Source organism: Empidonax traillii, unplaced genomic scaffold (assembly GCF_003031625.1).
Source record: "Empidonax traillii isolate 1590-97213 ecotype Southwest subspecies unplaced genomic scaffold, ASM303162v1 scaffold377:size560545, whole genome shotgun sequence".
Taxonomy (NCBI): domain Eukaryota; kingdom Metazoa; phylum Chordata; class Aves; order Passeriformes; family Tyrannidae; genus Empidonax; species Empidonax traillii.
The window spans coordinates 550299-560554 of NW_020955570.1; the positions used below are offsets into that span (position 1 = coordinate 550299).

Here is a 10256-nt window from a genome sequence, read left to right on the forward strand (position 1 = left end):
CTACTCTTAGGTGTTTGAAGCTTTGCTTTTGTCTATGGCCAGGGCACAGTTGCTGAGGTTTGCTGAGTTGAAGTTCTGGGTGTGTTTCTCCTGCCTCATGGAATTCAGCAGCCTCAGACTAGATCCTGTCATTCATTCCTTATGGGAGAAGTGCAGTTAAATCATCTCAGGGGAGGTGACTTAAGCAGTGAAGTTCATAAACAAGGTTTCCTTTTGCAACCTCAAAATCACAGAGGGTGCCTAGATCCAGGCAGGAGGTGAGTTTTGGGGCACTGTGTTCCCTACAGCTGATGTCTTTTTAGCTAGTTTGGACACATGGCTTTGGCTTTTGGGATCACTGTGCATGAGCACTATCTCTTCCTGTTCTTATAAACGAAAAATAAACATGTGAATAAGTGATGTGAGTTACATCCTGGAGGTGGGCACTCAACTTCCATCTATCACCGGAACATAAAACAAGAAAGGACCAATAGTAATATCATATGGTGTCCCCTACAAATGAAGATAGCAGCTCAAGGGACACTTGAGTATGGAATGTTCTCACAGACTCCATCCTGTGGGTCCAAAAACACACCTAGTAAGGTTGTAAAAAGCTAAGTTCAAGTGGACAGTGAGCTGCAAAAAGGATCAAGACACTGCTAAGGTCCTGAGGCCTGTAGCTCTGTATCTTGAGGTTCTGGAGCACTTCTGAGGTCCAAGTTGGATGCATGCTTTGTCTGTGCCTTATCTTTGAGTCAGATGAAGAGCTAGAAGTGATCTGTCTCCCCAGTTTGTGTTCTGGTCCTTCAGGGAAAGACCCTTCCAAAGAGGTTGGGAGGGAGCCCCAAGGTCCTTGCACTGGGTTACCTGCATTTTGCAGTACCTATTCCTAAGTGCTTTGAAAGAGGATGTAAACTTGTCTCCCAGAGCCAAAGCAAGGACGAAGGGCATGAGTTCAAAGGATTGAACTCAATAGAAATCAGGAGAATAATTATATGAGAGGAGATAAATCTTTGTGGTCCCTCTGTACAGGTATGTTTTGGTAAGATCCTCTGGGTAGCACTGTACTAGACTCTTAAAGTACACTCATCTCTGGTGTGGAAGTACTGTAACCAGCAAGATTACACAGACTCAAAGGAAGTGCAGAATACATTACCAGTGTGGAAACTAGCAGAAAGTGAGTGGGGATTGGATCAGGGCAGGAAGGATGATCCTGTTCCCCTAAAAACACTTTCAAGTCTTTAACCACCATCAGTCTGAGTGGTCATGTTGGGCAGTACATGGTGTGGACATAAAGGTGAAGTCTCTGTCCAAAGAAAGCTTAGACACCCTTATTTAAAACAATATTCAGGAGGACACAACAGTACCTTCATTAATCCTGCCCAGGCACTAAAGGTGTTGGAGTCTGGGATCTGAGACTTACTCATGGCACTGGAAAGAGATATTTCCCTGCCACCCAGGATGATTCAACTGAATGGGCATCCAAATTATCCCACCAGGTAGATGGCTGGGAGCACTGCCTGCCTCCCAGGGCCACAGATGCCTTCTAACTCGTTCACGTATCTCCGATATTTGAGAGATCATCCATAGATTGTGCTGTGCTGTCTTTTCCTCAGCATTGCTGGGCTAAACTGAAACAATACCTGTACAGTTTTTAGCAAATCTGGCATCCCCATAGTAACCCGGAGCGCATCGTTCACACTTGAAGCCGCTGGTGTTGTGCAGGCAGTTGCGGCACTGGCCAGTCACTTCATCACAGTCTTCAAAAATCATGTTTGGGTCCGAGTTGCCATTGCAGTCACATTTTTTACAAGTGCTTCCAATTAGCAAAGGGTTCCCATAGTAACCAGGGGCACACCTGAAAGGAAGAACGAACCTGTCAGTGACAAGCAATGACATTCCCATCTGCAGTACCATTTTTTCTGACCTTATTTATGTTACCAGGAATTGATGACTGTCTGCAGCTGCTAATGGACAGGAGGCAAATTAGGAACTGAATTTCTGCAGAGGCTGCTTTGTACTCTAATCCTAATCTGTATAGTTATATATTTTTCCCCTTTTGAACACCCTTGGTATTTCATGCACACCAGTCTGCATTGATTTATTTTTTCTGTGTGTCTTTAGCAGCGAAATTATTTGTCCTCTATTGTTTTAAAATCTGTGACAGAATGACCTTGGCAGAGAAGCAGCTGTACAGTGTTTATTTTGGTCTCTTTCAGCTTTGGATCTCACCAACTATATTGTGTTATATAGGAAACTGGGGTAAGCATTTCGTGATGCTGAAACTCAGAGGAAGTTCAGACTTATTTTTATTATAAATGTACATAAAAAGTACTGAGCAGGAAAGGTTTATAGAAATACTTCTATGGTGAGGTATTAGGGTGGTTTCTGATTTCTGCAAAACAGAAGAGGCACTGAACTAGACTACGTTTTTCAGATCTGTTTGATGTTAGGCTGCTGGATGAGGGCAAAAGGCTGAAATCAGCCAGCAGCCTGGGAAGGGAGGATTCCTCTGTTGGTTTTTGGAGGGAGAGAGGGAGGTGGGTACCAAGCACCACAGAGAAGGCCTGAAATGGGTCCAAATTGCTTATCGTGTTTTGTCATGTTTGGGGAAGCATTTCAGCTGAGAATTTTCTACAGCTTAAAAAGGAAAAGATGTTGAAACTGTGGTGGTTTTTGAGAGCCTAGACAAACCAGTAATATGAACCATTCCCAGATGACCAGTGGCCGTAAGCTAAGAGGTAGTAACATATTTGGTCATCCTTTGGAAAAGAAGTGTCTCAGTCAGAAATGTTTCTGCTAATATCAGGGAGTGGGCTTAATCCTACAAGCAAGAGGAACTTTTGCAAAACAACCAGTGAGGCAAAGAGAACTGGTACTGGGGTGAGCATGGAGCAGTGCATGAAAGCAAATCTTCAGTCAAGGGATTCACTGGAGGATCTTGCAGTTGGAGCAGCATGGAAGGACAGGGGGAACCCACACTGTTCACAGTGTTACTGCATGGTGGCAGGAGGGCCCATGACCCAGAAGCCTGGGGCACACAGATCAGGGACTTATATCCCCAAACTGGAAATGAGGAATTACTGCAGGGAGGGGAATTACTAGCTGGTGTAGCAATTGCTGGCTGAAGAAATTGGAGGCTTGAATAGTTGCTGCAATGTCTTAGGTAAGGAGCATTTGTTGTAGTTAATTTTGCTTTATCATCATGTTGTCCTTGTCTTCCATCCACAAAGTCCTGTTTAACATGCTGTTTGTTCTGCTGTTGGTGGGTGGGGAGGGTGAGCACTTAGGCAGTTCAGTTAAATTTTCATATATTCTGGCTGGATACTTGGGCCAAGGTCTCTTGTCTCCTAAAATCTGAACATAGTCAAATTCAGGTTCTGCCATGTCTGAACAATGAAAATGTGGGAGATCTGATAAAAGCTTTGAGGTTTGATCTGTTCTTACTTTTGCTGATTTTTTTTTTTAATAAGAAAGTAATTTTCTCAACACTGCTTTGTTCATCTTCCAATCCTGAACCCCCACAGTAAAAACACATAAAATTTTAAGCATCTTAATATAAACCACTTGGCTGCCTCAAATACTGCTTTTGTCAATGACAAAGGCTCTTTTTGTATCTTTGCAGCACTGCCAGAATCTTTGGTGCAGATTTTATCGTTTGGGTTACCCAGATGTAAAGAATAAAAATGTGACTGAGAGTTCTGTGCATCCCTTGAAGAACTGTGAATGCTAAACTGAGTGCAGAGTGTAATTTATCTGACTTTGGTGGAGTCACTGCCCATTCCTGTGGGAGTTAGAGCAGGCAGTGATGGATAAAGCTACCATTTAATCATGCCAAAAGTCTTGCTATGATTTGCTGATATTTCAGCCAATGTGAGATTGTAGTATTTTTCCAAATTTCAGAATTTCAGAATGTTTATGAAGCTTGAACAAGGAAAAAAAACCCCGTCTGAGTTATTGCTGGTTGGGGTTTTTGTTTGTTTGTTTGGTTTTGTTTTGGTTTTTTGTTTGTTTGTTTTTTCAGTCTGTAGAAACATTTGTTTTATTATGAACTATATAATCTTGAAGGGTTTGGTCTTCTGTAGTTAGGTATTTTCCAGATGATTATCTGTCTAATGTGGCCACCAAGTCACAGAGGCCACTGAGCAGGGCTGGGGCCAGACCAGCCTTTTACTTACTGCTAGCCAGCATCTACCCAAGACTGTGTGCTATCCTCTTCAGGCATGCAATGTCTGCCCTCTCACTGGGACAAAGTAATTTTCCCTTTCTTCTTTGTTGATATATACCATTCAGTTCACTTGCCAGGAATGTGGTCGACATTTCCTCACATCCTCACAGATACACTTTGTAAGTGTATGACTTTTATGACTACCTGAGGCACTGGGACAGGTTGCCCAGAGAAGTTGTGGAAGCCCCATCCCTGGAGGTGTTCAAGGCCAGGTTGGATGAGGTCTTGAGCAACCTGGTGTATTGGTAGGTGTCCCTGCCCATGGCAGGGGGTTGGAACTAGATGATCTTTAAGATCCCTCAAAACCAGAACTATTCTGTGAGTCTATAACTCACCTTTGTTATATTTTCTTATCTGGAGCAGCTGTTTAAAACAAAAAGAGAAACTTTAAGAGTTGAAAGGTAATGTGTCACCTTCCCCTTCCCTTTGCCACTCAGATCATCTCATAGGGCTGAGGCACTTGGCCTCTTTTGAATAATGGGTAGCGTGTGAGAAGAGCAGAGACCACTGACTAAAAATGTACTGGTCGATCTCTGCACTTCAAGGCCCGAAAAAATTCAGAGGCCTGCATTAAATGTCTTTTCCTTCATTGTATATATAGATAACTCCTTGTTGCTAACAAAGGATGTTTCCTCTGCCATAATAAAACTGCTAAGCTATCTTTGTTTCATTTTGCAGCCATAGTTTCTTCCTGTGATTATTGGCGAATAAGAAATTAACTTCCTCTTCCTTGGCAATGCCAAAAGAACCTTTTAAATCTATTTGCTTTAGAAACTAAAGCGTAATTTGTTCAGTTATTTTTTTAACATTTGGGCATTAACAAAACCTACATTTCATCATCTACCACCCTCCTGCCTTATTGTTGACATTCAGAAGAAAAATTATTAATTCCTAAGTTTCAAATTGGGAAGCCGGTTTTCTCAATTCCTACTGAGGGCCTCTGTGAATCCTCAGCACTGTTTCCTGGCAAACATAAACTGGGTGAGTTTGTGCCAAACCTCTAGAGCAGCACAAGAAACCCTCCTACACAAATGCCAGAGGAACTGGAGCAGGTTGCCTCCCTGTGAGCTGTTTTGGAGATCCCACATGCTGCCGGTTGAAGGGTGTTCTGCAGCTCACTGTTACAGGGTGCCTGTCACCTGTCACCAACTGCTGTGGAGAGCTGGGAGGGAGAACTGGAAACAGGATGTAGCCTTCGTCTCCCTGGGGACAGGAGTGGCTCTTTGAGCTGGAGACAGGGACAGGAGCAATGACCCTTCTCGCTCAGGATCCCCCAGTCCTCCTGTCATAAAGCTGATGGCCTAATGGCTGCAGAGGGAGTAGGGAATGGTGACAGTAGCCAGTGGCATATGTGAAGTAGGGACTTGCTCTTTAGCAAGTGGACAAGGACAAGCAATGCTTCATCCATCTTTGAAATGCTTTTTGATGTTTCTGACACAAATGGAAGGAGGACCAGGAGCCTACCAGAAGGCAAGTCCTTTCTGTCCCTGCTTGCTGCTTATCCCAGCAATTAGCCAAGGTCTTAATGCTGTGACCAGGACAGGCTGATTTCTTTCTGTAGCTTTTTCTACACAGCTTTGCCCTCCTTAAGACAGATGCACTGTGTCAGGCTGGGTAGTGGCTATTAGAAAACAAAGCCAATGCTATTTTCTGCTGTTCCTATGCATCTGCTGCCCATTTCATAAGATTTGTATTGCTTGTAGACTAGGCTGACATTTTAATAACCGTTAAGAAATCTCACTGACCTTTTAATTGTCTGTATTATCCTTTGTGTATAAACCTGACATTTTGGAAGAACAAAAGAATACAGCCATGGGCCTGTAAACAAGGGTGGGGTTTTTTTAGTTGTGTGCCATCTGTCTAAAGGGCTTTCACTGTTGCTTTAACCACGTTAATGATGTGGAGGTAATTTACTGATGTTTTTGCATCATCTGTAAGGGGAAAAACCTTCACTCATTTGTTCACTTCACCTTTTTCATATCGATTTCTCTTTGCATCATAAGCATCCCTTTTCTCCCTTCTCTGACAGTTACATTAAGTATCATTTGAATTAAAGATGTGCCCATTAATGATAGCTGTCTGAAGACTTAAATACTTTAGGCGATTTAAGGGAAAAAAAGAGATGTTCAGGAAGCCAGTGTCTGAGCCGTCCTATACCCTTCAGTCTTTGTGTTAGAGCTGTTTTAATTTATTGGCTGCTCAAGGACAATTCCTGAATTATAATCAGGCCTCTGACGTTCCTTGCGACATCACTCATGTATGTTCATAGCGAGTAAGACGGCCTCTTACAGGACATGAGAGGTAGTTATATTTCTGTTGTACAGCTCCACTTATTGGTGTACTTTGTGATTTAGAAAATATTTACTGAAAATTGTTTACAGACATGAGGAAAATTTCAAATGCAACACTGGCCTATGCTTGCTTGCTTGGCTTTATTGAATTATGTTTGTAAAGTGCCTTTAAAATGTAACTAAAAAAGCTGCATCCGCCCATTAAGAATTTGACTCAAAAATAGATTTTGTTCTTTGTCTTAGAAAAATTTATTCAGTAGAAGCCTGCTATATGTTTTAGACGGGTGAATTTCAAGAGGCATCTATATGGTAGTTATTTTTCTCTTCAGTTGCTATTTCTGATTTATATTTTGTATTTTTAAATTACATTCATTTTAGGCAGATTACCACATGAAGGTACACGAAGTGAAGGAAATAGATCAAAATACATCAGATGCAAATGTCTGTCTTATGCTAATGTGTCTCTGCAGCAAGTTTTAGTGGTTTTTAGTAGAAACTGAATGAGATTATTTAACAGACATGATTTAACCTGATGAAAACAAATGCACCAGATTTCTCAACCATGTGAGAAGATTCCCTTAAAAAATTCTGGACTTAGGTATTGCTGATCAGCAAGTCATCCTAATTTTTTTCTTACCTTTCACAGTTGGGTCCTGCATAGTTTTCTTTACAGACACAACGCACACTTCCACTTTTTCTGTAACAGGAGACTGCAAAACTGGAATTTCATTAGAATGAATAATTAGAAGAGCAGGCGACAGCAAACACTTGGGAATATTTCTTTATTAAATTATAGACATTTTACTGTTAGTTTGAACTCTGGCTCTTGATGACTCTTTGCTGGATAGGTATTAAGCTCTTTATATTATTCATATTATACCCCCTGTTTAGTAATTTTAATTAGTATAGAAAGCAATAATTAGTGTATAGTACTATGGAGCTGTACAAATGCATACATACATATATATATACATATATGAAAGTTCTTGTCTTTGTTTTCGTATGTTTTCAGGATGTAACAAATGATTAACTAAGTACGCCATCCAAAGAACAACAGTTGGCAGATGTGGAAAGTGCAAATTGTATATGCACTTCAAACACAGTGGTGGACATCTCTTAAATACAGAAAAGAAGAGATACAGTTCTAAAGATGTTTCTAGTTAGTTTGTAATATGTGTGAATAAATTTCTGCCAGCACTAGAAAGCAACCCGAGTAGTGAGTGACAGCACTTGCCAGCTGCAGGCCCACAGTTGCTAAAACGCAGCTCCCGAGCCACAGGGTGTTGGGCAGCTGTGGCTCAGCTGCAACCCTTTCACACTGGACAAAAGACTCAAATCAATGGGAAAGAGCATGAGCCATGCACTGCTTGTTCCAGGAGTAAACAGCATTGAAAGGTGACAAGAATTCCTGCATAATTTCAGTTCCTGCCAGCATTTCTCATCTGATTGAACAACCAGAGATATATAAATCTGTGTCTGGATCTCTGGATCTCTCTGCTCTGTCTCAAAACATTTCATATAATCAGAGAGAACATAAAATGAGATGCTTCTCACAGAATTCACAAATTAACTTCTGTGCAGCTTTTACAAGAACATATTGAGAAAATCATAATAATTTGGCAGGCTTGCAGTTCTGTTAAAGAGATTAATTACTTCACATAGTTGAAAAAACCACATTGTGGATCTAAGTTATGAAAGACAACTAAAATCTGAAGTTTTATACTTTTTGTAATCTTTTAGGGGGGAAAAAAAAGAGGTGGTGTAATTCTCTGGACTTTGAAAAGAAATAACATTTGCTAGACTGTGAAGCAACCTCCATCCCCCTTTTTGTTATTCCAAAGAGATGACATTACACTTCATATGCAATGTCCAAAAGTTACTCAAAAAATTCCCAGGATAGCAAGATATGAAGATAGCCTGGTCAGAAAATCTAGAGACACACATCTGAGTTCCTGGAAAAAAATATCTATCCGATGAGTCTGTCAGTTTACAGATTTGGTCATTCTGCCTAGTATGAATTCACTGGCTACTTCCAAAATAAAGCACAGCACAAAAACAATGTCCTTTGAATGGTCTTTAAGACATTTAATGCTTCTCTGATTTATGGTAGAGTTATTATTTTTCCTTACTATATATGGAGTAGGATTAATGAAGGAAAACTGAAAAAAAAACTAACAAAGAACATTTTTTCTTTGAATTTAGTTATGCAAGGCTTAATGTTACTCAATTATTATTATCCTGTTCTAGACCCATCTGAAAACTATTTCTGTGGTCAAGTCTCTCTCATGCAGGAAGCTGAACAGGCAATTTCTGCACATTATTTAAATAGGGGTATGAGGCAAACTAGGATGGGATATTGCTTTAATTATTGCCTTCAGTACTTTTCTGAGGGAAAACTCGGAAAAACCAAAGTAGATTTTTACTGGGATAGTTTTAAATGGGAGACATATCATAGAACATAGAACATCCTGAGGCTCATCAAGCTATAATTGTTGCTAATGGAGAAATATCTGCATTCAGGCCTTGTGCAACTTCTGTTCTCCCTTCCCAGTCTCATGCTGCTGTCCTTTTAAGTTTGGGGTTTCCTTATCACTAGTGGTTTGAAATAGGAGAGGCATTATGTTCCTAGCAGAAGGGCTAAGGAGCATGTTGAAGCAGGGAATGCTCTTTGGTCTCTGCTCCCATCTCACATAGCACTGGCTGAGGTAGGCTGTAGGTCAGGTTCCTGCTGGTCCTGCTGCACTGAGCCCTGCTCAGTGCCTGGTGGATTGACCAGCTTCTTGCTGTCAGGGGGCACTGCTGAAGAGCCTAGTGTGCTGCAGGTCTAGGCAGGATCTGGGTGAGTGCGAACCTACCCATGCTGTGTCAAATCATGCCATAGGGAGGACAGACCAGACCTTGCTTGGCTGACTTTGCTTAGCAGAGACTGGGTCTTGTGCTGTAGTGCCTCAGGTATGTGCAGCCAGGTTGTGGCTGAGAGAACAACTTCTTACACTGAAGAGGCTGCTGTGTACCCAGCAGGCTAAAAAAAATCACTTTGCAAAGGGAAAAGTACTATTTCTACCTGTTTCTACTTCTTCAGGCACTACAGCTGCTACTGAAACTGGAGGAAGTAGTCTGCTTCATCTGTGAGCTCACTCACTCCTAAGCCTTTCTGTAAGTAAGCAAAGCCAGGTTCTTCCACTGTCTCTGGAGGATTTTCTCTGTAATCCAGGCAAAGCTGAAGTTTTTCAACATAGCTGTTCTCCACCCCATGGTCCTTTCACATGTCTACAGCTCACTGCAAAAGCCAGAGGTGATCTGCAGGAATTTGGCTGGAGTGATTTTGTTTCATTGCCAGGTTGAGCCTTGAGCAGCTGAATAAAATGCAGCTCATCCCAGGCTGTGTGAGTAATTCTATGGCAACAGCAAACAAATACAGTGAGGACAAAATTCCCTTTGCTGAGAAGCCCTGCTGAAAGCAGAATGGAAAACAATACAAGGGGAGTACGTAGCTCCCTGAGAAACAGCTTCAACCTATTGGCAACAATTTACTAGTGTCTCCTCTATGCATTATGGTGAGATTTGCAGAGATGCCTCTCTCCCAGAGGATGAAACTTGAGCAGGATGTAGCTGATTATTTCTTTCAGCTGCATTACTGACGTGCCACTCACAGTTTCTAATGGCTGATCATAGTTTGTAGTTTTTAGTGTTTTTTTTGTTTTTTTTTTTTTTTTTTTTTTTTTTTTTTTTTTTTTTTTTTTTTTTTTTTTTTTTTT

The 10256-nt window shown here is 41.3% G+C and overlaps 1 protein-coding gene across 1 annotated transcript in view; it reads right to left on the reverse strand.

Annotated features, from left to right (window-relative positions):
• Positions 1–7221, reverse strand: part of LAMA4 (laminin subunit alpha 4) — a gene marked incomplete at its 5' end in the record, with an annotated part of 67404 nt that extends 60183 nt beyond the window's left edge. Inside the window, 2 exons of the mRNA XM_027893035.1 lie at positions 1623–1837; positions 7136–7221. Coding sequence (XP_027748836.1) covers positions 1623–1837; positions 7136–7221 — 301 coding nt within the window. The remainder of the gene's footprint in view (positions 1–1622; positions 1838–7135) is intronic.
• Between the last annotated feature and the right edge of the window lie 3035 nt (positions 7222–10256).